This window comes from Patiria miniata, unplaced genomic scaffold (genome assembly GCF_015706575.1).
Source record: "Patiria miniata isolate m_02_andy unplaced genomic scaffold, ASM1570657v1 HiC_scaffold_3, whole genome shotgun sequence".
Lineage (NCBI taxonomy): Eukaryota > Metazoa > Echinodermata > Asteroidea > Valvatida > Asterinidae > Patiria > Patiria miniata.
Genome location: NW_024037069.1, coordinates 15,900,493 through 15,927,223, shown reverse-complemented (window position 1 = coordinate 15,927,223; position 26,731 = coordinate 15,900,493). Strand labels below are relative to the sequence as shown.

Genomic DNA, 26,731 nt, shown 5'->3' with positions numbered 1-26,731 from the left:
TGCAAACAGGACGCTGGGATACTCTGATGAATTCACGCTCTGATTGGTTGGATTTTGCATGACCTGTGACCTGTGCGTCATCAAGGTCATGACTCTGCAAGGTTTGAAACAGCCATTAAGACTGATTTATTACTCTTTTATTCCAGTTTAGAGAATTTTTTTTTCCGTTGAAAAGCGTAATTATGTAGGAAATTCTGTAAAACTTATCTGTGTTGTAAATTTACAATTCCCATCACTTGCTCAGGCTCCGTTTCGAATCACGAAATCATGCGACGCTCAAAATTTTGTCCACATGGTCCGCAATGAAACAGAAATCACATCCGGTATGGAATGTGAGCATTTCTATAAGAAGTTTTCGGATAGTATTTGCGCACATTGTCTAACTGCGGTCTTGAACAGCTGCACCCAGATGCTTTATACATAGGTCATAGGCCACTTCCTTCACAAGATTCTGTGAAGCTCATCAGAGTCCTGTTTGCAGGGCGGGGGATACGAACGAACCTCAGAAATGGCCCTAAAATGCAGTTATATTTGAACTGTTTTTAACATCAGCGCCCCCAAGCGTCAAATGAATTCCAAACCCCCCCCCCCCCCCACTTCTTCGATTTTTCCACGGCCGGTGATTTTTCTATGTTGTCCCCCAAATTATTTCTTTTCCCCTGACCCCCCCCAACCTTTGTTTTCTTTTTCAACCATCGCCAGAAAGGGAGCACTGATGTCTCCTGTCCAGCAATGAGAGATCACGATTAAAAAAACTCAACAGCTCACTTCGGTGGCCACCTTGAAATTTAAGAGACCAAAACCTTTCAAAATTGGTGACTTTCTGTGTTTACCTTCTGTGTTTTGGCCACCATCGTCTTCTGTCGTTCGCCCAGGCCTAGGAGCATGGTGGCCGCATCCTGGTAGCGGTGCTTACGCTGCTGGATACGCTCCTTCAACTGTTGGACAAAGCATCGTACACGGATTCAGACGTCATTCAAAAATACATACGATCATGTATGTGTCACATGTTTATTATTATTTGTTGTAAGTAATGAGAGATGAGTCTATAATAATGGACACTGTACAAACACTCTGGCATTGGAAGAGCTGCGATCAGCCATCAACCTTCCAATCAGAAACCAACTTTAATTCCACAGTGTTTGCTCTTCCAGTGCCAGTGGGGTTAAAACTGTCACCGTACCACAGCTTTGCAAATACCAAAAGGTTTCAGACTCTGTGCCAGTGTAATGTGAAATTTGAACTCCATGACATTGAGAATCCTTGGTTGTATTGCACATGCCCAAGTGAAGATAATTAGGGTAGTGACAGGTCACGTGTGATGGTTAGAATCCATATAAGGTAAAGGAGACCTGATTTTATAGAAGTCCGAAATTTCATATGACACCGGAACTGTAGATATCACTGTGAGACCCACTCATAGACGGAGGCCAGTAAAGGACATACTGGTTCTCGCATGCGCGCGGAGCAAAGTCCATAAGACCAATTCTCATCTGCGATGAACCCAAACCTGTAGGGCCTTTTTATGTTCAGGAATGCACTTGAGCATGTATGAGTGTCCACAGTTACTTTGTATCGAAACACAAAAGGAAAACGGGAGAAAACATCGCGGGGAAAAAAATAAAACAGAAAAACAAAAAACAACAAAATGCTGATTCATCATGACTCAGCACTTTTTAATGGAAAAAATTCAATCCATTTTTTGGTGGCCGGGCAAAGTTTTTTTGATAATTTGTTTTTTCCATGTGGTAGGTCTTGAATAATGCCAGAACATCATTTTAGGCTATTCAGAACTTCAAAATTCAAACTTTTTAAAAATTCACTACACCCTGATGCTGTATAGTCGTGTTCCCTAACGTGGCGCACTTCGAAGCTTACCCAACTTTCCTCGTGTAGTGTTGCCAAACCTCTTTTTCGACAAACCTCAAATTCATGCAGTGAAATAGTGGTACTTTTACCTTATTAATGCTTGCTATTTAACATCTGTGTACAATTTCGGTTTCATAAAATTTAAGTCGAAATTAAAAAACGGTGGCGTCCGGAAATTGGGCACAAATTGGCGGAGTGTTCCCTAACGTGGCGCACTTGAATAAATCTCAGAAAATTCCAAATTAACATTTAAGAATTTCTGTAAACTTGATAAATTCTGATAAAACATTATTATCTCTACTTACAAACCCAGCCAGATGTTTGTCAGAAAATCATTTCCTTATTTTTCGGGGCATTTTCAAAGGGTTCACTTTGCACTTGAAAATAAAATCGGAAAATCACGCCAAAATAATTTTTTCTTTTAACTTTGTAGCGGGTAAATAAACTCGCGATTTATGAACGGGAGTGTTTAGAACTTGATGAAATTTCACTTTCTGTAAAATTACAGTTAAAACTTTTGCTCAAGCTAGGCGCTACAGTCGAAAAATCAAAGTGCGCCACGTTAGGGGCCGCGCCACGTTAGGGTACATCAACAATATGTGCACACAGTCTTATAAAGATGGGGTATATGGGGCACTTGCATTGTTTTCTTTTTAATCCTCTTCTTTAGAATTTCCCTTGTAGGGTACGGTCAGACAAAAACAAACTTTGTGGGGTATCATTTTTTTGGCGAGTATCCCACAAAGTACCCCCTCCTAACAATAATAGCAACGGCCCTCGGGCATCTTTCAACATTGACGCACTTTGTTCATTTTTCAGCGTTGATGGAAACCTATAAACTTCAAGAAACAAAATTCCAAACTTGGCTCACCATTTGAGTCTGTTTCTCTTGCTCCATCTCAATCTTGAGCTGTGCCTTGGTGTGTTCCCGCACCAGCGTGTTGAACAAGGCTTGCTTTTTCTCCTCAGAGACTGATACATCAATCACGGTCTTCTCTCGCTGCATTCCAAGACCAGGAGGCTGGGGATTTCAAGAATTTTTTTTTTTACCAAATTCTGATCAAATTTAGTTTTTGAAAGTGACGAATGGACAGATAGGTTTATTATACAGGGTGGTAAAAAAAAAACCCGGAACCTCATACTTCCACTACCCTGAGACTCAAACCACATAACCAATGCATGGAGAATCATTTTAGAAGAAAAATGAATCCAAGATCGCCCAACCTCGTCCCCAGTGCTTAATTCATTTCCAACGTTGTTTCCAATAGTAAACCCTGGATAGGAAACTTCCTTCCTGCATCCTGATTCAATACCGCAATTGGCTACAAATGGATTTATATCGTGTACTTGGTGTTGTAATTCACAACGTGCAGTACGTGTTTTCGCGATCATTCGTCCAAGCCTTCTCGAAAATATTCATTTCCTTTCCAGTTTGTTAATATTAATATGAAATGTGATACTGCATGTTGTCTTGTTAAGATCGTAACAGTTTAATTAAAATAAAATCATGTTTTCGTAACTCACGCCATGCTCGCGCTGCGACGAATTGATTCTGTTTTTACCCCAGACACCGCATGCAAAAACAAACGCAAATGTAACGCCTAGGCAGGCACCAGACTACTCCTAATTTGCATACGTGTTCAAAAATCTTGCACATGCAAATGATCCAATACCAGGGTGAGAGAGCAGGTAGTGGTGGGCGCGTACTGCTCGACACCCTGGGGACGAGGTTGAAGATCGCCCGATTCGGTCCAGTTGTTTTTGTTCTAGAGCCTATTTTGTGAAGCAAGGTGGGGTCATATTTGTGCCGATGAATTACTAAACCGCGCCCGGGAATTTGAGTTACATTGTAATTGATAGCGGGATTGTTATCTAATAATACCCACATCGAAGAAGTATCCTTCACAAAAAAAGGCTCTGCAGCAAAAACTACTTGACCGAAACAGGATATTTTGGTATCATAATTCTTCTAAAAGGATTCTCCATCAATTGGTACAGGTGGTTTGAGTCTCAAGATAATGGAAGTATGCCGTTCCAGTTTTTTTTTAGACCTGCCTGTATAGGGTGAGTCAAAGAGAAAGTGACCATGATTAATGATTTTTTTTGGCTTAAAAGCACTTAAATTTGATTTATCAATGAGGCACGTATTAAACGAGTGTGTTCTTCCATTCATTTTGGGAAAAAAAGAATTACTAAAATTGATCCTTGTTATGAGAAGTTATACATGTTTTAGTAAAAGAACCCATTTAAACAGCTGTCCATGGAAGGCAAAATGCTTTGAAGCTATGGAGTAGAGCACCAGAAATTGCACACAGGCATTCAAATTCAAATGACATTTCATTTAAGTCAAGACTGAAACATTATTTTTACCGTCAGATTTTGTGTTTTGTATGTGAGGAACAAATCAAGTATCTTCATTGTATTTAAAGGGGTACTCATCAATGTGTATTTGTAAATAATCAGTGGCCGACAGCTGAATTTTGTCGTATTTCTAATAAAATGGAAATAACTTGTGAACAGAGTTTGCAAATTACATGAAATTTTCACAATTACTAGTCAATAACATGTACTTTATTCCTACATGTTATTCCTATTAAATGGAAGCAGGTCACATTTTTTTTTTTAATTTGTTTTACTAACTCTGTCACTTTCTTTTTGACTCATCCTGTAGTCCTAGATTCAAGTTTCACCTTTAACCCTAACTCCCTAGGCATTTTTGCTAGGATGTAGCCTCAATCCTGCACAATCCTCCAATTGGCCTCATGGCAAAATAGCATATAGCCTCAATCCTGAAAATTCTTTCATTATTTCTTGAATATGGTCCGTGGAGGGGTGACCACTGCCTGAATCCTGCAAAATTCTGCGGCAGTGACTGTCAATATGTTGAGGCTTAGCCAGTGACATCCTGGAGCAGTGCGGAGGATTTCAAGCATAATCCAGGCCTATATTTATGCATTTATGCAAAAACAACACAAGGTCTGGCCCAAGACCTCGACAAAGTGCATCCTACGAAATCAGTAACACACTTTTGCCTTGTAACCTCAATCCTACAAATTCCTCCACTTTGGCAAAGAGGATTTTGAAGGATTCAGGGCAGTTAGGGTTAAAAAATAAATTGCATAGGTCTGTTGAAATTTGTTTTTGATTTGCCTTGTTTACCAAGCGTTCCTTGGCGGAAGCCTTTGCTTTCTTGGCTTCTTCCTCCGCTCCTTTCTGTCTCTCCTCTTCCTCCTTAGCCATCTCGGCCTGGTGGCGCTTCTCCCGGCGTTGGGCCAGACGGTCCTTCATCTAAGAAACAAGACAAAACAAGTCTAATAACATGAATGACAAAATGGCAGGTTTAATACCGGAGACTTATATAGCGCACGTATCTACCAACAATTAGGTACTCAAGGCGCTGGAAATTATGTCTATTATTAAAGACAGGTAAATGAAGTTGATGAGAAATATGAGACACATTATGTGGCACCTTATAAGGGTTTACAAGGTGTTGCGGCGCATGTTGCAGCCACTGCCAGAAACACCGGGGCAAACCCCTTCTCTTAGCAATAAGTGCTACTGGCGTGCATTACACAACACATGGGACCTACGGCTTTACGTCCCATCCGAAGGACGAAGCAATAATGGTAAAGTGCCTTGCTCAAGAGCACAAGCACCATGTTCCCACGGTCAGGATTCGAACCCATGTACCACGGCACACGAGTCGAACACCGTAACCATTGGACCACAGCACCCCATTGAGGTTTGGTGTAAGAGAAACCAGCCTGATGAGCTAGACACGTTGAAGGTGTTGCCACCTGCTAGGGGAAGTTATATGGGGGAACGCTAACCGTGTGTTCTTGTTATCGTACTGAATGGTTGACTTGTAGCCATCCCAGGCAGCTAACCAATCTTTTCCCAACTTTCAGTTTCACCAGAAGTCACTCTCAACAATTCAGACAACAACACTGCAGAATCCAATCATACCAAAACACTTGCGTCCCAAGCGTCATATGCCTGTGGAATGTACTACCCGTCTCCGTTGTGTCCGCCCCATCACTGGAGGCCTACCAGACCCAGCTGAGCCCATTCAATTTGTCTCCCTTTTTACTCACATTTCGTCATCACTTTTTGTGCATGTACCTTTTCGTGAAATTTTGTTCCCACATTGCACCCTTCGCACCATATCCAATACGTTAATCCTCAGGAGTTTTAGCTCCTAAGAGAGATGTACTTTTTTCGGAAGGAGAAAATGCAACTCAAAGTGAATGTGAAACCACTTGTTGACTGGAGTTATAATTACACTCATTAATGACAGGTATTGATTATTTTCTCACCAGGCTTGTCTGTTTCTCTTTCATCATCTGTGCATCTTTGTCTCGTTTGCTCAGGATCTTCTCGGCGTTCTGGATCAGCGCCACGGCTGCGTCCTCCTCGTACTCCTTGTCCTCCTGCTTCTGCCGTCGCTCGGCTAGCTTGCTCCTCATCAGACGACGCTGACGTTGCAGCTGCTCCTGCATGGCCTGAAACCAACACAAGAGGGCAGCATGTCATCCAAGGGGTTTTTATAGACCAAGTGTGCCCTTACTGTCTTTGGTCACGGAACTATGACTGCAGGTACCGTTTATCCACACATGCTCCGTAGCAAAGACACACGGACACGGTTCTAACTTGTCTTCCTTTGAGCATTTTTCAACAACACAGTTTCTTCTAGTATGTGGTGGTGTCATGCTCGCATGCATGCGCACATTTTGGTATTCCTATGGGTTGAAGGAGCCCAAAAACGAGTGCGCCCTACCCAACGCAACTCCCGAAAGCCTTGCACAACCACAGAAATTGGCTGCCGCCGGATTTGTCTGTAGGCTTATGTACAGTAAAAAGCTGCTAACGAACACCGCTATAATGAACATCCCCTGTGGCTCCCGACATATTAAACTCTAATATAATGCACTATCACCATAACGAACCACCACTATAACAAACATTTTTGATGGATCCCATCGTGTTTGTTTCAGTGGCGTTCCACTGTAGCAGGGTTCGAAATTAGCGGTAACCCGCTAGTAAAATGCTAGTCAAAACAGCAGCGGGCTAGTCAAACTATTCCTTAAGTAGCCCAGCTGGCGAGTCAAAAAATTATTGGGATACGGGATACGGCAAAGATGAACGGACCTGCGGACAGGAAGAAATAACTCATAATTTAAATTCAGAAAGAAAACCTAATCATTTGGTGTCGAATTTTACCAACTTTTTTAAAAGGTTAAATTATAAGATCTGATTATTAAAAACACAGACAAAAATGCCTCAGAACTGAGCCTGAAAATACGCCATTTTGTATTTGGGCTAAAAAAAAAAAGTGGGCTAGTGAAAATGCCCGCGGGCTAGTTAAGAGTCTGTTTCAGTAGCCCGGCTGGCTAGTGAACAAAAAAGTTACGGTCGAACCCTGACTGTAGTGAGAAAAGCTGCCTGTCTCTCACCTTTTTCTTGGCAGCACTCTGAGCCTCCAACTCGGCCAGCAGGGCCGCAGGGTCCGCATTCTCTCCGGCACTTTTCATTGCATTCACTAAAAGCAAAAAGAAAAGAAAATGTTTTCCTCCGGACTATAAACAAGAGCATAATCTTATGACCAGGGTAGAGAATGAAGTTAAAACTACACACTGGTTACTATTGTGACCCTGGCCAGCACAAAACCAGTCATTTAAACCTATTTTTGGAAAACTGGAATTGTTAAGTTCGTTACAATGGACATTGAATAAGCACTGAAATGGTGTATAGAATATGGGTATCGGACAAAATCTGACTGAGTTATAAACATTTCTATGAGGTTGTTTGACTGCGAGTTGTGAATATTTTACACTAAAGCAATTGTGTCATGGAATGAGCTACACCTTCTCACAAAAATCCAGTTTTGATGTACGAACGGTAGGATTTTTACACGTTAATTTCACTAAAACTGAACTATGTTCATTATTCTAGCTTCTGATGCCTAAATCTGAATTTTGTTAAGTTCTGCCGGTACAATATATTATAGGCTGTATCTTAAAATACAAAATACAGCCATGTGACTTCCAACTGGTTTTGCACTGAAGGGTTTCTTAGACAATATACAAAACACTCTGAAGTCCTTTAAGAACAAAAAGTTTCCGATAGAATAAAAAAAAATTGAAGCGAACAGACAAAGACTGGTGTTGACTTTTCAAACACATAAAATGATTCTTGCAAATTTACTTCTATTAAGTTGTAACCAACATCAGAAAAGAAAAGAGCCGCTGGAATGTCTCCGTAATGAAATAACAATTCTTTTATGGTAATGGTGTGGGTGGCAGGGCCAAGTTTTCCTTGTAAATTTTCATTGTTTTTTGGTGTATTAAATAGGAGTAGCTCCCCTTAGAAAAAGAATAATTTTAGTTTGAGTTAGGTGTCCCCTTCCCATTTTTGGTAGTGTGTTCCCCTGTTAGTTAATTTAGCCCATAAGTACCCCTATATGGGCTCCATGTGCCAACGAAAGAGGGCGCCCTTTTACCTAGCAACGACGTCCCATGGGCGGGACATTTAGTTGGTTGACGCGTACCCTTCCTTGTGTGTAACGCACGTACACCAGGGGATTTGTATTATGTACACGCAGTGGCACTGGTACGGCCGGCCGCGCATCCTGGCAAAATTACAGTCAGGCAAGATGGCGTCAGTCGGTCACCCCCAACTATACTTTCTTTGCCGGTGAGGGGGTACTTGTGATTGGAGTGGATAAGCTGTCACATGGTCAAGCCACATTCAGTACAGCAGACCAGCAGTGAAGAGTTTACATGTATGTATACTCACATCTTTCACCCTAATAACTAGAGTGGTGCATTCCCGCTAGAGTCTTGTCTGCTGGAGTCATTGATTTTTGTCAAAGTGTACTTCAAGGTCCATAAATTGTTGCTTTTATAGTTGGTTTTTAGTTGTAAGTCCTCAGTCCTTTTGTTGGTTTTATAGTTGGTTTTTAGTTGTACGTCCTCAGTCCTTTTGTTGCTTTTATAGTTGGTTTTTAGTTGTAAGTCCTCAGTCCTTTTGTTGCTTTTATAGTTGGTTTTTAGTTGTAAGTCCTCAGTCCTTTTGTTTTTAATAAGTTTTCGTTTAAATTTTGGTTTGGCCTTTAAAATTCTGGAGTTTAGTCCTGGATTTGGTTTTTGCCATATTTCCTTCATCTAGTTTTCTTAAGTCTTGGGGTTTTTGTTAATAATTTTTATTTGGTTTGAAATCTAGAATTTAGTCTCTTGCCTCAATTATTCCAATGCCTTACGACTTTTTTCCTTCAAAGATCCTGAGTTTAGTTTGATTAGTTAGAGTCTTTAGTTTTATGCAAGTTCCCCCATATATTGTCAATTTTCCGGGTTACATCTACACCCTTTTGGATATTAAAATTAAATGATCAGGAAAAATGAGTCAAAAGTGAGGGAGCGAACATAGGTCCTGTAGCACACTTGGAAAGAAGTTTAAAAACATGGACTAAACAAAAAAAACAAAAAATCAAGGAAGAAAATGTGAAAGTGTAAAATAAAAACAATCATGCATGAACAAAAATGGGGTGGGCTGAATTATGTCGTGTAAGTCCAATGAATGGGAGAAGTTCACAGGTAACCCTCAAGACCAATTTGAAGTACAGAATGAGCTTACAAATTGTGCACATTATTGTAAGGGCTTGTGTCGGGCCCAGTAATAGGAGTTTCTTGAAACTCATCATGTTGGGATGGTTCAGTTGGGGTGATGTATTTTTTTTTTATGGGGCTCTTAACAAGGAATGTTCTGGAAATCAACATCAAGTGTATGTCAATGAGTGCCCTGACAGGGACATTATTTTACTGTTCAGAAAATTGGACCCAAAAAGGGAGTAAAAATGCCTTTTTTTTTCTTTTCTTTGGTGGGAGCAGAATTCTGACCAATTTCGAACATTCAAATGATTGTCAACAATAGGATATTTTGGATTTTGGTCTTCAGTTGTAGTCTACATAGGAACTCGGAAAGAATTTATTAGAAAATTACAACAACAACAACAAAAGATGGAATCTGATTTTTGGAAAAGAGGACTGGGTTCATAATGTAAAACAGAAGAAACAAAATCACACATTCATGCAAATTTAGACTCGTTCTGTGACAACTTACCTCTTCCTACTAATTAGAATGTAATAGCATCCAGGGCATAAAGCAAGTACAAACAGAAAGCAATTTAATACAAGCTGTCATGTTACAATTCAATAATTTCTCAACTTTGAATAGATCCAATGAACGGTGTCACATTGATTTCAAAAAGCAAGGCAATGCATGAATTTTACCACAAATATCACCACAACTTTGTTTTTGAGTCTCATGAAATGTTGAATTTACAATGAGAGCATTTAAAGACTTAACCCTCCTGCTATTTAAACAGTCACAGACAGTCAACATTGCCACCCACTTCCCCTGCTATACTTTTAACACAGGCTAGTCACCAGCAGTCAGATCATATGTTAAGCAAGCACTGTGACTAGTCAAACTCAGTCAACAGACCATGAACAGACAAAAGCAGGCAAGTTGTGGGCACAGCTGGCTTATCAATTGCCCACAGTCAAAGCAAAGCTGTATCGAGTTATATAAACAGTCACGGCCAGTCAATCCTGCTTTATGTAGGCTGGGAGTATGTTTGCACAGGAGGGTTAATGTCCAATTCAACTGATTGAAATAAGACAAAATAATTTTCAAAATGGCAGGTGGAGCTAATCCACTGACTTCATTCTGACCATGATGAAATTGTATACAATTGTCAAAATTGCTAATAACCCATTAGCATCTGTCCTACATTGTCTTACATTGTGTTTATCCACTGAAAAATCAATTTATATTATATAACCGACATACAGATCCTCACATCACGTGTCATTCGTTATTACTGCCATTCACGCTGGGGCTCAAAAAGTATTATCCGCCGCCGCCATGGGGAATGGGAAATACTATTCAACAGTTAGGATCATGCTTGTTCCACGACACAGTATTTGTGTCCAAATCCATGCTGGTGTGCGCGTTCAGCATTGCGAGTAGCCCGTATTGTTCCAAAGAGCCAGCGCTACAGCGTTGGGTGCAAACATTTTCATGAAGGGGTGGTTTGGAAGAGAGAAAAACATTTTTCACCAATCTTGTATTGAAATAAAAGTTCACATATATCAAATGACAAGGATCTATATGTCAGTTATATAAAACAAATATTGAGTGGCTTTAAATTGTGAAATGGGAGGAATATTATCGCTTGGCAAAATCTGGACTTTTCCAGTTCACTCGGCTTCGCCTCGTGAAATGGAAAAGTCCAGATTTTACCTTGCGATAATATTCCTCCCATTCCACGCTGATCCACTCAATATTTGTATACCATTGAATGCTCGAGCGGTTTCGGGCGCTGCAGTGAGTAAAAGGCAGGGAATCATTTCTCAAACAAAGAGAATGGTTCTCTGGTTCTTTTCAGAACCATTCTCTTTGTTTGAGAAATTATTCCCACATGGTGTTTCCGCAAATCTTTGATTCATTGCTTAAATATGTGTACATCCCTACATAATTGTGCCTAATGTCGGGAAATCGATCACAACTAAAATGCACAGCTGCTCAACAAGTTTGGTGTGTAAATCCTACGTATGATGCAAGTTATGGACTATTTTGCACAATCAACGACGGAAAATGCAGATTTTGTGATCCCACTGCGTCATATCAACTTTGTTCGACTTCGAATGACACCGGTATTAGATTAGCGATCCAAACTCATACTGAGCAAAGTTATTCTGGTGATTTGAATGAAGAAAGTGAAATGTTTTAAGTTTGAAACATTTAGGAGTGTCTCAATCTACGGTTGCAGTCGTTCAGAACAACACAAGAATCTAGTCAATGGGAAATATATGCAAAAATTACGCCTATCTGAAACCAAAATATATCTGGGTAGATCCGAGTTTCTCCAAATACTATCTGGTTTGGCAAGACTCTAAAACCGAGTCTGAATGGGCTAACATCTCTAAGACGTTTACCTTTCTCTTCTAGATCCTGCTTGTCCTTCTCCATTTCTTTCTCCAGCTCCTGCATCATCTTGGCCTCCTCCTCCCGGCTCTCTGCCTCCAGTTGCTCCTCATCTTCCTCCTTGATGAAGGCCAGACCGCCACCAAACACCACCCCCTCAAGGTTCTTGAGTTGGAGTTCCCGCCTGGCAGTCCGCTGGCTGCTGATGAGTTGTTTGATCAGCTCGTCGTCGGCTTTGGGCATCTCGGGATCCTAGTCAGAAGAGAGAGATATTAATGATTATTATTGATATCAGGCTTCCAAATAGTAAAAATAAGTTAAGGAGAATACACGAAAGAGTGTGGATTCGTAATTTAAGAATTCAAGAGGCGCGAAGCGCCGAGTGAATTCGTTAATTAAGAATCCACACTTGCGAGTGTTTCTTCGACTTAAACCATTGCGTCAAAAGAAGTATTGGCATTAACAGTGAGTGGAGATGAAAAGACTTGGGATAAATGTTGCAATCTGACGCCACTTCCGCGATTGTGTACAAATATATATGGAGAGTCAAGATTTTTTTAAAAGTATTTCCTAACAAAATTGGAAATATTTCTCAGTCCCGGATTCATGTCTTATCATCATTTTTGCAATGAATGCCCTTCATTGAGATGATATATGGAGAAAAAAGTGGCGTCAGGTTGCAACATTTGTCGCGGCTCCTTCCGTCGACAAATTGATAGTTCAGACGATGATTTCTTTCCGACTCGAAGTAGGTTTTGCAGTGACGGCGGAGAATCTGACAGTGAAGATGCATTGGTAATTTCGGAAGGACATTTGCACGCATACTGTCCTATTAATGCTCATTATAGAGAACAATTGTCTGACGTGTTCAAAGTGTGGATTCGTAATTCCGCATCCACACTTTACTAAAGACTCTTTGTTCCGAATCCACACTTTGTGACCAGCGTAACAGATTCGTAGTTCCGAATCCACACTTTTAACAATAGTGTGACGTCATAGCAATGGTTTAAATCAGCATATTGTATGCTTTAAAAAAAAGTACCTCGATGAATATACAATATCGTTTTTGATATTGTATACATATTTATGGTACGAATGCGCATTTTTGGAAAAACCCAATACTTAAACTTAAATCTTCCCACTGCAAAAAATCGCTTTCAAGTCCAATTTTTCAAAGATTTCACAATTAAAGTTCCCAGCTTCTATTTTCTGCATGCTAATTTGACAAAGCGCTCCGCTTATTTCTTCTTTACAGCAACCCTGCAGGGCAATTGTTGTCACCTACCTCATCAGAGGAGAGTATCTTGTTCAGGGCTTTGCTCTCTGATGACTGCTTCAGCTGGAGTTCAGCTAGGAGAGACACCAGCACCTCTTCCGAGATCTGTTCGTTGGTCAGCTTAGTCGTGATGGACAGCGTGCGGCGATAATCTGTGGTTTAGATAGAATAAGAAGGAAAAAAATATATGATGCTTTGGGTTGACTTGGAGGAATTATCAATGCTTGGGAAGATATCCTCAAAACATCGCTGCAGATCTGTAATTGAGTCAATCACATGTCAGGCCACAAATAACAGGAGTAGGGATACCAGTAGCCTTTTGCGAAGTCCATCGTAACTTACCGGCATTAGACAAAGCGTCGAAGCGGCGAAGCGACTGGAGCGGGAGACCACACACGCGAGTGGCGAAGCCACTAGGGCCTTTTCCAACTTGTCGAGAATTTCTTACGTTTTTCTTTATAATCTCGACTTTTGCTACCCTAAAAATTTACTAATGAAAGGACTTGTGGTGGACTTGACTACATCACTGCACAATGATTATCCTCCTGTTCTCTATCTGAGCAATATGTATCGAGGGAGTGTCCAGATGAAGACTGACCTTCCATCCTGAGCAGCAGGGCAGCCTTGAGAGCCTGTCTCTTCTGGTGTTGCAGCTCGGCCACGGCGTCCAGGTTGTTGCCCAGACTACCCAGCTGCATCTCACGTTCCTGCCAGCTCTGTACGGCACTCTTCAGCTCAGAGATCAGCTCCTACAATGCCAGCAACCAAAAAACACTGTTTAAACTTTGGTCTAAAACCACCATTTTGAAATTTCCCCCATTCTAAATGAAAATCCAGTGAGACTGCTGACCGAGGGGTGAGACTGGGCAAAATGAAAAATAGATGAAATAATCGGCAGAGGCTTTGAGGGTGGCCAAGGGCCCCAGAGCAACGTATTGTCTATAGCATATGTTTGTATTTGCCTTGAAGCAGCCCTTCAAACACCCATTTCTTTTGTTCTATATAAGGGCAATTCCACGGTTACTCACATTACATTTTCGTAACGTGAGTAACCGATTTTGTGCGTCTTGTTTATCATACATAACACATTTTTCTGGATGTCATCTTTGGTGCTTTATAGGTAGGTCTAGGTCTACTCTATCTACCATGGGGATAACAGTTATTAAACCTTTTCAGTAAGGTAATTACAGCCCAAGGAAACTCAAAAGTACATCAAAAATGTAACGTGAGTAACCGTGGAATTGCCCATAAGCTTTATCGGTGAAAACACCTTTGCAATAAAATTTCCGGAATTCCAGATTTCAAAAGGATTCTTTCAAAATCATAAACTCGGTAAAAATCCCGACAAAAAAAACCTGACATCAGGAAAAAATCCCAACGAAAAATCTGAAATCAGGAAAAATCCGGATAAACCTCACCCCTTCACACATTAGGAAATGAAAGGACAGGGGCAATTAATGTGGAATTGTTGTTACCTTCAAAATCCCAAAAGTTTTGGAGGATTTTGTAGGTTTGTAAAACACAGAACATGGCCATTATTACTTGACATGAGAATTACTGCCGCTTGTATTTTTAAAGTAGAAAGAAAGTTTTCTTGGTTGCCGACATAGTGGTGGAATTTGGAGGATTCAAAAAGGTTCCTTGCGAATACCCCAGAAGAATTTGCCGTGGCCCCGTGGTCTGGAGCATAGGTCTGAAGGTAGGGTAATTTTGTAGATTATGGGTTCAAATCCAGCCTGGTGTTATGGTGCCCTTGGGCAAGGCACTTTGTCACTCATAGCTTCTCTCCACCCAGGAGTAGATTGGTACATGTGAGGGCAGGGATGGTTTGTTGTGATTGATTTCAGCTGCTTTACGCCGAAATGGTAGAATCAACTGTATACTCCCCAGGGAGCTGAGATTGTCTTTGGAATGTTTCATTGGCCCAATGATCAGGGTAATAATGATGTAGCCCCTTGAGCACCAATACTGGTTGATAGTTGCATGCTTTATAACAAACATATTTTTATTATAAAATAATACTCAAGAGAAACGAATGAAGACCTGGTCCGCGAGTTGTTCTACTCTGGTGGCTTCTTCCTTGTTGGATCGAGTCCGCTCCAGCAGCTCTAGGAGGAGATCTCGCTCCATGCCGTGCTTCTTCTCAATCTCATCCAAGATGGTGGTGTGAAGTGCCACGCCCACTGCAAAAACCAAGAACAGATGGCAAATGTTTGGTACATCTTCACTGAAATTGGACTCTCAGAACTGTGCAAATTTTATATTTTAACTTCCACTGTAGAGCAAGTTCGGGCAAGAATTATTGATGAACTTCACTCGAACTACTCTAGTCGACTATTTGGAACCGAAGCCCGGAGAGTGGTTGCAGCACCGGTTACCAACAGCAGTGCATACCATACCATAATGCACAACAGGGAGCCGGGCTCAAGACGTTTTATGACAACATTTTGATCATGATTTTGATTGGGGAAGTTATGAAACAAAATTCCCTGAGTTTTCCCTCCCAAATTTCCAAAATTCCACGAGAAATGTTTTCATTTGAACAAGGCTGCTGGCTAGTCAAGAGGTGGTGTAGCACAGCCAATAGTTATTGTCTGGAGAGTCGTGTAATATTCACACTGCATATAAACACTAAAAAGCCACCATAGCCAGTCAGTCAATGGACACAACTTGGACACAAAACCATTCCCTTCCGAGTCACTGTCAAATTACCCAAGTTTTTCCTGATTTTTGGCGTTTTTCCCAAATTCCCAGAGTTTTCCCTGGCTGAACATATGGAAATTAATTTTCAAGGTTTTCATTGCTTTTCAGAGCAGTTCGGAACCCTGCTACTGGCCTCGACCAAACTTGCTCATAGCCGCAGTTTCAAATCATGAAACAAGAGCCCATAAACAGTGTTAAAGGTATAGTCCATCATTTGTAATTTGTGCATTTTGTTCGTTTGAAGCAACAAAAGTGCTCAAAATCAAAAGAAGGGTGATGAACAACTAACCTGATGAAGTTTCAGCTCAGCTTCAGCTGTATATTTCGAGAAAAACAACATTCTAGGATCTCGATTTCAAATCAAAAGTTGCTGAATCATGTTTTGAATTGGGCTTGATTTCAGCATCCGAGACACGTTCTTACTGAGCCGATTGCAGCTACGCGATGTGGCGCACCGATCCGACGAATTATAGCAACCACGCGCGCATGTGCGTCGTGTCAACGCTTGCACGCACTTCGCCGAATGAAAAAAAACGAACTACTAACAGAAATTTCCAGCAGTGCTTCTTAAGATGCACCGTTGGAAAGGCCTTCTTTCGTTGATTTCTTCGAAATGACAGCTTGCCAGAAAGAATAATTTCGCAGGGAGTTTAGTCCCCTTACTATCTTCCAACCAAGTATGTTTTTCAACAATAATTACGCCAGTTACTTTTTGGATAGCTGCAAATGATGGACTCTGGCTTTTAGTTAAAACCATCTTGTCTAAGAGAAAGCTAGACTCACCGTCTTTCTGCGTGGACACCACCGCGTCCACCTTAGCGTTCTCCTCTGCTTCTTGTCTCAGTTTCTTCACCAGGTCTTCCTGACTCCACTCCCCGATAAGGGTCAGCGTGTCGGAAGTCTCAGTGTTGGTGTCTTGGGCTGTCTGCGCAGCAGCCTTCTTCTTGCGCAGGTTGGCGATGCGTTCCCGGGCAAGCTGCTTCTGTCGCTCCTTATCTTTCTTCAAACTGGAAGATGGAAGAGACACCCCACATTAAAGTATTAAAGGTACAGTCCATCATTTGTAATTTGTTTGAAGCAAAATCAAAATCTAAAGAAGAGGGCTCAACAACTAAACCGACGAAGTTTCAGCTCAGTGAATGCTGTATATTGCCACAAAAACAACATTCTAGGATCTCGATTTCAAATCAAAAGTTGCTGAGTCATGTTTTGAATTATGCCTGAATTCAGCATCCAAGACACTTTCTCACTGAGCCGATTGCAACTACGCGATGTTGCGCACTGAACCGACGAATTAAAGCAACCGCCTGCCTATGTGCATCGTGTCAATGCTTGCGCGCCTCGTCGGAAAAAAATATGAAACTTCAGACGCATCGTTGGGAAGGCCTTCTTTCATTGATTTCTTCAAAATGACAGTATGCCCGTAATAATAATTTCACAGAAAGTTTAGTCCCCTTACCATCTTTACACCAAATATGTTTTTCAACAATAATTACGTCAGTTACTTTTGGGATAGCTGCAAATGATGGACTGTAGCTTTAAGAGCTGCATCACAGGAGGAAATCTTTCGTCTCCAAGAACGATAACATGCAAATTTTCATTCACAATCATTTTCACTGTCAATCACTAGTCCATCATAAGCAAGGTATAACAGGGGATGAACGATGACCAAGGGATGGCTTTTGTCACATTTCAGTTGAATAGTTTGTCACTGGACTTCAGAATCCATAATGATCAATTTAAACAAATTGTTTTCCTGAATTAGCATTCTTATTTACATTTGCTATTTTTCTAGCAATAGTTATTCACTTTTGAATGAGAAATCGACCCCCCAAAAATGGGCCCATATTTAGTGACTGAATTATCACTTTACAATTGCTAATTATTGGCTGCCAGACGTTAATTCCGTTCTCGCGGGGTAAGCTGGTTCCCGCCCCACTATCAGTATAGATGCCAGTCTGCTTGCAAAGTGGATTTGTATGTGCCCAAAACAAACACTTTTTTTTCAGAGGGTTGTAGACGTCCAAAAAAGGAAAGGAAAAACAGGGTGTTTTTTGTTGGAATAAAACATATAAGTTGAAAAGTTATTACTAGAAAAAATATTTCAAGTCCCAGTCAGGTGTATTTTAAATCAGTGCCTTCCCCATGTTCCCCCTTTTGCGATGAATGTTTTTGTCTTGAAAATCCATACTTGAAATTGTTCAGTTTAATATTTAATGCTTTTTAATGTAAATGTTTGCCTTATTATTGCAGGCCGCGAGTGTAGTTTTCAACTAATAAACCAGAATGAATTAAATTTAATGAATGAACGCAGGACTTCAGATTAACCTGTGAGAGATTTGTGAAGGACTGACTGTAAATCTACCACTCAAGTGTCAACTTCCGTGCCAATAATGTCTCCTTCACTGACTCTTTCTAAAGATGTCCACACCGCCCACCAAATGTCGTCAGAAAAGCCACACCACAAACTGACGTCTGGTACCCTGACTTACTTGCTGTCCCTGGCTTTCTCCTGTTGCTGGGCCATGCCGAAGATGAGCGCAGCCGTGTCAAACTTGTCCTCCAGCTGCAGCTTGCGTTGGTCTCGTCGCAGCCGGGCCAGGGCCAGCTGGCGTTCACGCTCGCTGTTCAAGCTGGCGTCCTGGTTGCGCAGCGCCGCAAGGAGCTGCTCACGCTCATCCTCAAAGTGGGAGTTCAAATCCTCGAGCACATTCTGAAGATTAAAAAAATAAAGTTTCAAGGAAATGTATGAAGAAGATGTGACTTGCTCTTACAAAATTAGGGGAATGAGGCGAAATGGTTAGGTTTTGTGATGCGAGCCCAATTTCATGGCTCTGCTAGCCACAGAATTCCACGCTTAGGACCACCATTTTGTGCTAACCGCGCTAGCATAACAATTCTGCGCCAACCCTGTAAGCACAGAATCCTTAGTTACGGGATGTATACATGCGCAGAAGCCAAAAGTCATTACTAATCCATGAAAAACACTTACTGTAAGCACAGAATTTTCTGCTACAGCAAGCAGAGATTTTTCGATAACGGTAAGCAGAGCCCAAAAATTGGGCCCTGAGGGTCAGAGGTTCGAATCCAGCTGCTTGCCATAAGTTGTGTCCTTGGGAAAGCCACTTTACCCCACTCGCCTCCCTCCACTGAGTAAACCCTTATGCTTCATGTACAGAATGTCACAAAAATGATTTCACTGAAAGACCACTATGGGCCACATGCACTAACAAGAGAGGGCGCTTTTTTACCACTTTGGAAAGGATGCAACACACCGTGTGCATGTACTTGTTTGTGCGCGTATATCACGTAGTTCGCACAACTTCTTTTATTTTAAATATGCACAAGCTGTAGTGTCACTGCAAGAGCATCAGGTGTCGTCGGCAATGCCTTCGAATGTCCGTCCTAGTGGTCTCCCCCAACTCTCCCTTTCTTACCGTCGAGGGGGTACTTGTGCACGGAGCCCATACAACAAATCTTGTTTGTATACATACCCTCTTTTTCTTCCTATCTTCGATGAAGTCTCGTCTCTTCTCCTCTTTGTCTAAGATGGTTTCCAACGTCTCGTCGTCCACCTCCAGTCCCTCCTTGCTCCGCTCCTCCATCAGCTGTCGACGTCGCTCCAGACGCTGCTTCAGTCTCTCCTCCTGCTCCGTCTTGGTGTTGCCAAGAAGCTTGGCCAGCTCTGCCATGGACAAAAGGAACATGGGAACATGAGTGTTTGAGTCATTCAAAAATACAATGCGCTGACCAGATTTTATCTCAAAAAGACCTCTTTTCAAAGTTTGGGTTAGAGACCCTGCAATATTCATTTGCAACATAAAGTAGCAAAAGCAGTTTAACAATGGGAGAGAACTTTTTTCGAATATGGGCATGCAGGCAACAATTTTTTAATTGGCAAGCTTCACAATACTCATTTATTTGCTTCAGTTAAAGATGCACGCCCCGTGCTCTTCAAGAAATGGATTTTTCTTTTAACACACTTTCATGGAGTGTAGGTTCCTACCTTGCTGGTCTTTGATTCCTTGGCCCAGCAGGGCAGCCGCCTCGTCGTATTTTCCTTCCTGTCTCATCTTCCTCTCTTGTAGCTTGAGCTTCATCAGTTTACCCTGGCGCTCTCGCTCCGATAGACGGGCCCATTCAGCCTCTCCTACCTGCTTCATCAAGGCCTGCCGATGAAAACCAAGGAAGAGGGTCACAGAAACATTCCAAAGTTGTATTTTAGTCCTCGCATCGGGGTGCCCATAGAAATCTTAAAATGAAATTCCAAGACTTTTCCAGGACAAAATTATAGGCTTTCCATGACCAATTCCTATACCGTTTTGACATCTTAGGAGCCTAGTTCCAATACACTGGCCAGTCATCACACTGAAAATAAAGGTCTATGCAGTGTGCATTACCATCAACAAGATGGCCTTCACCTCCCCTCGCAGCCATCCAATCCTTCCACTACTGACACAGGGTTGACGCAGGGTTGAAAACATGCATCGTTTCACACTTGAAGAATTTCAACTGTGCGTCAACCCTATGTCAACCCCGAGGTTGAACTCAACCCTGCTCCAGACCAGGGTTGAGATTTTCCACCCGGGTTGAAATTCTTGCCAGGGTTCAAAACAGCAGTAACTAAGCATGGTAAGCTTGATTTGCATGAAACAAGTGTGAAACAATGCAGGGTTGAATGCAGGGTTGAAAAATCAGAAAACTCAACCCGGGGCGGCACTGGGTTCGCCCAGGGTTGAGTTCAACCCGGGTTGAGAGGCTCTAGTGTGAAAAGGGCTATAGACACCTAATATGATGAGAGGCAACATCCTCTCACCTTCTGGGATTCCACTGGTTGCCACAAACATCTCAAGTTCATTTTCATTAGTGTTTCAAATAACACAGAGCAACACTGAGACCGATTCCCTTACCTCGCTGAGCAGCTTATCTCGCAGCGTGTCGTACTTTACTTCCAACGCCTTGAGCAGTTGCTCTTCCGTCACCTCAGAGGAGTCGGACTTGGTGACCAGCACCGTCCCGGCCACGTTGTCGTTCCAGCCATTGGCCCTGGCGATATACTGGACCTGCTTCAGTTGCTTGAGGGTGGTGACAGTCTGTCAGACGAAACAAAAATTGTAGAAAAATCTGACGTAAACTATCCGGTTGTCTTTTTTTTGTCGAGGACAAATCTTTGGCAGATGTGATCAAGACATGGGACCACCTCCAAGTTTTTTTTACTTGTGGGGAAGAAAGTCTGAAGAGCTCCGAGTTGGAACTTTTGGGAATGGGGACCAGTGTTACAAGCAGAGAAGCCTTTAATTGGGTCAGTAATAAACTACCGACAGGTCTTACTGGATCTTTTGTACCCTTTGGAATTGTTTTCATTGAAGTTGGGTTTTATAAGTGTTTGGACATTGGACAAACACCAAGCAGAGGGTGGATTGCTTGTCAATATAGGGCAAATAAACAAAGTAGAAACCAAATTCCTCAAAACTTGTCAAGGTGTACTTCAATGAAAATAAAATTATGACACCAAATTATAGTATTCTGGTAACCTTTCTTATTGCCTCAAGCAAGGATTAGGTTATTGACTACAGTTTTGTTTTTTCCACCAAGAAGGCAACAATATTGATGCAATGACGGAGATTAGAAACCAGGTTGGAAACAGCTTTTCCGGTGTTTAAATGGATAACAATGAAATTTGACAGAAAACACAGTTTACTATCAAAAGGGATAGGATTTTCCAATAACACAGTTCAAGGCCATTGGCAAACAGAGAACTGAGTTGGTCATTCTGTAAACTTAGGGTCCAAAGTGTGACATTTTTCCAGCCCTTGTTACCTTGGTACTTTGTGATTTGCTATTCAAGTATCACTAAGAATTAAATCAAACAGATTTGTATTTTTTGGGTAGGTAGTTTGCTATTCTTAATCACTCTTGGAGGATGACTGCATTAGAGGTATAGTCCATCATTTGTAATTTGTGCATTTTGTTCGTTTGAAGCAACAAAAGTGCTCAAAATCTAATGAAGGATACTGAACAACTAACCTGATGAAGTTTCAGCTCAGCTTCAGCTGTATATTCCGAGAAAAACAGCATTCTCAGATTTCAATTTCAAATGAAAAGTTGCTGAATCATGTTTTGAAATGGGCCTGAATTCAGCGTCCGAGACACGTTCTCACTGAGCCGATGGCAGCTACGCGATGTCGCGCACTGATCCGACGAATTATAGCAACTGCGCGTGCGTGTGCGTCGTGTCAATACTTGCGCGCTTCGCCGAATAACAAAACGAACTACTAATTTAGATTTCCTACGGTGCGTCTTAAGAAGCACCGTTGGAAAGGCCTTCTTTCGTTGATTACTTCTTGCCAGAAAGAATAATTTCACAGGGAGTTTAGTCCCCTTACTATCTTTCAACCAAGTATGTTTTTCAACAATAATTACGCCAGTTACTTTTTGGATAGCTGCAAATGATGGACTATAGCCTTAAGGAGTGTATCATGCATAAGTATTATAAAATCATAGCATTGCAAGACTATGTGTGGTATGACACTGACCTTTGACCCCAGGTCATCCATTAGACGTCTAGCCTCCTGCTCCTGTTGTTGTTGTAGATCAGCCAGCAGGGCCACCTGAATGTCGCCGTCAGTCACGGATTCTCCTTGGGTCTGTTTTCCCTCATCCAGACGGCTCTCTAAAGTCAAGGCTGTCCCTTTCTGCTCAGTGAAAAAAATATCAAATAAAGTTAACACTGACTAATAATTTTAAAAGTTGAACAAAGAAACTGACTGGAGCGGGGTTAGAACCTGCGACCTCCGGATTACCGTTCCGGTGCTCTACCAACTGAGCTTTCTAGCCCATACTTGCGGTTCCCCATTCTGTCAATGTCTTTGTTCAAGGGCGCTAGTCAGAAGCCATAAACCCATATATGTCATGTAGCCAGGGATCACGCCCGAGTCAGGATGCTAGTAACAGTAGCAATGCTGCAAACCTGGGAAAAATTATTTAAGAGTGATGAGAAAGTTTCTGCAGCTATTTTAAGTTTCTCATCAAAAATGGTATTCTCAGATGAATTTCATAAATCTACGAAGCCCAGAATTTGCTAAGCTTGCCTACTACAATGGTGGCCGATCACGGGGGAAACTGGTTTGTCACATGATACTTGACGTCATACGATCGGAACCAATTAGTGCGCAAGCGTAAGTCACGTCATAATCAACCACTAGAAAAACCGGTGGTCCTCAATCTAACTTCTTGACTGCTTACATTGAATATCTCAGTCTGTTCCTCCTCGTTTTCCTTGGAGGGTCTGCTGTCTCTCCACTCCTGCCGTGCCCCCTGGAGCTCCTTCAGCTTCTTCTGCCGCTTGTCTTCAGTCATCTGTCTGGCGTTGGTCCTCAAGCCGCTGTCTTCCTGATCTTGCATCAGCTGTAAGGGGAGAACCAAGTGTAATGAGATTAGAGTATCTCACAATCATTGTCTTCTTTGAAGGGACAATAACATGAATTACACATACCAAAAAAAATAGTTTGTGCAATTTGTGTAGAGTGCTGTGGTTCAATGGTTACAGTGTTCGATTTGTGTGTCGTGGTACGTGGGTTTGAACCCTGACAGGGAACAGGGTGCTTGTGTTCTTGGGCAAGGCACTTGACTACAATTACCTCTCTCCACCCAGGAGTATAAATGGGTACCTGTGAAGGTGGAGACCAAGGTAGAGATATCAAGCTGCTGCAAAAACTGGTCTCATGGCCTGGTCTCAAAGCATATTTCCAGTTTTCCATTTTGTAAAAATGTCATAGGTGCTTTTTATAGAGTGAACCTATATCTAACACAACATAGTTATTTCATTAAATTCTTGCAAGAAACGTCACACACTTTTATCAATACGTACTGAAAATCCAAAATCTATATCTTATTGGTGTAACGTTTGTACCAGTTGTTTACAGTGCTCATATCTCATTAACTAATTCAGCTAACATTACATTAACCATGTCATGTTGTACACTAAGGCCTAAGCTAGAGTTGTACCAAATATATACACAATTTTCCTTCATTGCAAGTATTTTACTTGGTTGTTTCAAATTGGTTTTAGGCTCAAAATGTACCGAAAACGTTGGAATTGCCCCCTTGCGTTTTTGCATGGGTGCCTGGCATAAAGCAGCCAACAGCCTGTCAATATTATAAGTTATCCCACGAGCGCGAGTGGAACACAGAATAATGTAGTGGATCTGTGTCCCACATACCACGAGGCCGAAGTGGGACACAGACGCACTACATTTTCCGTGTTCCATGAGCGCGAGCGTGATAACGAATTCATCTTCAAGCAAACTTGACGCACAATAAAGATGAAACGCACGCTAAACACAAACTTGTACGGAATGGCACGCGCATCTTGGAATAGCGCAACACGCGGAGTGTGGTATGGACCGTGGCCGTGCTACATGGTTATATGTAGCACGGCTTGTTGCCATGGATCGACCAATCAGGATCGACGATTCAAGTTTACTTGAAGATAATACTTGAGCTCTACACAGCGATTACGAATACGCAAATGGAAGTTGCTGAATCCACTTTTTTTTATAGTCGAGTAATTCAGACGTGGCCTAACTCTCTATTTGTTTGCCACTGAGGGGGTACTTGAGCATGGAGTCCCCCACCATCGTCTTCTTCCTCCTACCTCCATCAGCACATCTCTCTCTGCCTCGTGCTTGACTTCCATCTCCTGAATGACAGCCTCTTGCATCATGACCTCGCTCTGCTCATCCTCAGGCATGGGGATGGGGCCCACGGCCTCCCTCGCTTTCTTCCGGTCTTCCTTGCTCCTGCGGCGCTGGGCCAGCCGCTCCTTGGCCAGCTGGAGCTGCCTCTGTCTCTCTTGCTCTCGTCTGTGAAAGTGAAAATATGAACAGAGGAAAAATTCCAACTTTCAACCTTGAAATAAACCATTATCATGTTGCAGCCATTTGATTTTTTCCCATTCAACCAATGTAACTTAACTGAGGCTGGAAGGAAAAGTAGTCTGGTTCCTTTTTGTACAAAAAATATTATCATTCAGTACTGTTATTGGATGCAGGGAACATGACTGAAATGGTGGCAGCATGCTAAAGGTCTATTGCGTAATATTCTTACAGTTAAGTCTTATTTTCTGTTGGACCAGGGCCCAATTTCTTGGTTCTGCTTATCGTTAGCGAAAACTCATTGCTTCTTACTACAGCAGAAAATTCTGTGCTTACGGTAAGTGTATTTCACGGATTAGTGAGGAATTTTGGCTTCTGCGCATGCGTACATCCCGTAACTAAGGATTCTGTGCTTACAGGGTTAGCACAGAATTGTTATACTAGCACAGTTAGCACAAAATGGTGATCATAAGCGCGGAATTCTGTGCTTAGCAGAGCCATGGAATTGGGCCCGGTACATGCATTCCTTTTATGCTAGTAAAATAAGCTAAGGTGCACAATGCATGATTTGTTCAATTTATTTTGTGCACATTTCATTTACCAATCACTGAGGAATTTCCATGTAATCAACAATTTTCGAAGTTCAGTAGTGCTGAAGTGGAGTTCTTTTCCAATTGCAATGAGTGACCGGAAACATTCATGATATAACGCGGAGAAACTGGCAAATCTGATTTTTGATATGGGTAGGAGTCCTATATGATTATGATTGATATGATATGATTTTAGCACTGTTTTGGTTTTGATGTTATTTTGATTTACTTCTTCATTCATTCATTCGTTTGAGCTGGTTTGGGAAATCCTGTTTGGCTTGTTTTACAATGTATTTTGTTCATTTCACTGTATTTTTTTTTTTTGTAGGGCTGTTGGGGTGATTGTTTGTTTGTTTTGTTGTTGATCTATTGTTTTATTTCGGATTTCATGTTTTATGTATGGTGTACATAAGCCTGTTTTATTTTAATCAATATTAACTTGGTTTTTTTTTCATATATATATTTATATAAATATACACATACTGTGGCTTTTAGTATTGTACAGTGCTTTGTGGTTTTTTATTAATGGAAGGTGCCATCTAAGTTTTTAATTATTATTATTATTCAAAGTACCAAGTGAGTTTAGCCTCTTCGGGCTTGATTACAGCTGTATAACTGCTGTGGCCTCGTGGTTAAGGGCATTGAATTCTTGGTCTGCGGGTAAAGCTGCAGGTTGTGGGTTTGAGTCCAGCCTGGGGTCATGGTGCCTGTGCCCTTGGGCAAGGCACTTTGTCACTCATTGCTTCTCTCCACCCAGGAGTAAATGGGTACCTGTGATGGCAGAGATGGTTATTGTGATTGAATTAGCTTACTTGCACTTAACAGGCAGCATCGAGCTGTATACTCCCCAGGGAGCTGAGATGGTATTTGGAATGTTTCATTGGCCCAATGATCAGGGGTAATAATAATGTAAAGCACTTTGATCTTAGTTAAAAGCACTATATAAGAACATGTTATTATTATTACAACTTCGTATATCAGTGTATGTTTTGGGACTGGAGAAAAGACTAAACTACAACATTGCCATGCAGAAAGATAGGCAAGATAGAGACTTACAAAGCCTCTGCATCTTCAGCCTGTTTGGCCAATCCCATGGCCAAGGCCGCAGCATCAAACTTCTGCTCATGGCGAGCCTTACGCTGTTCCCTCCTCAGACGGGCCAACTCTAGCTGGCGCTCTCTCTCGCTGCGCAGACGATCGTTGGCATCCCTCATGCCGGCCAAGAGGGCGTCCCTCTCCTGTGGGGATCGAGGAGGAAAAACGCAGTGGGAAAATGAGGAATGAGACAATTCTGCCACCAAAAAAAAAAAAACCCAGGAATTCCATCTAACTTCACTGATTGCAGTACATTTTGAAGATTTTACTCCACTGTGAGACCACACACGATTTCTTTTTTTTGGCACAGGACTTATCCCTTGCGCACACTGATT

The 26,731-nt window shown here is 41.7% G+C and overlaps 1 protein-coding gene across 5 annotated transcripts in view; it reads right to left on the bottom strand.

Annotated features, from left to right (window-relative positions):
• The window catches only part of LOC119738050 (trichohyalin-like), a 70,829-nt gene that overhangs the window by 9,045 nt on the left and 35,053 nt on the right, over positions 1 to 26,731 (bottom strand). For 4 of the 5 annotated variants that reach the window (XM_038212771.1, XM_038212773.1, XM_038212775.1 and 1 more), the window contains exons 29-47: positions 26,358 to 26,539; positions 24,492 to 24,699; positions 23,081 to 23,242; positions 22,372 to 22,530; positions 20,746 to 20,928; positions 19,842 to 20,004; positions 19,330 to 19,520; positions 18,328 to 18,548; positions 16,619 to 16,842; positions 15,176 to 15,315; positions 13,731 to 13,881; positions 13,142 to 13,284; positions 11,868 to 12,108; positions 9,988 to 9,996; positions 7,323 to 7,408; positions 6,186 to 6,371; positions 5,029 to 5,157; positions 2,741 to 2,890; positions 834 to 938 (exon numbers count right to left, since the gene is read on the bottom strand). In XM_038212771.1, coding sequence (XP_038068699.1) covers positions 834 to 938; positions 2,741 to 2,890; positions 5,029 to 5,157; positions 6,186 to 6,371; positions 7,323 to 7,408; positions 9,988 to 9,996; positions 11,868 to 12,108; positions 13,142 to 13,284; positions 13,731 to 13,881; positions 15,176 to 15,315; positions 16,619 to 16,842; positions 18,328 to 18,548; positions 19,330 to 19,520; positions 19,842 to 20,004; positions 20,746 to 20,928; positions 22,372 to 22,530; positions 23,081 to 23,242; positions 24,492 to 24,699; positions 26,358 to 26,539 — 3,033 coding nt within the window. The remainder of the gene's footprint in view (positions 1 to 833; positions 939 to 2,740; positions 2,891 to 5,028; positions 5,158 to 6,185; positions 6,372 to 7,322; positions 7,409 to 9,987; positions 9,997 to 11,867; positions 12,109 to 13,141; positions 13,285 to 13,730; positions 13,882 to 15,175; positions 15,316 to 16,618; positions 16,843 to 18,327; positions 18,549 to 19,329; positions 19,521 to 19,841; positions 20,005 to 20,745; positions 20,929 to 22,371; positions 22,531 to 23,080; positions 23,243 to 24,491; positions 24,700 to 26,357; positions 26,540 to 26,731) is intronic. The other variant, XM_038212772.1, reaches the window with a different exon arrangement.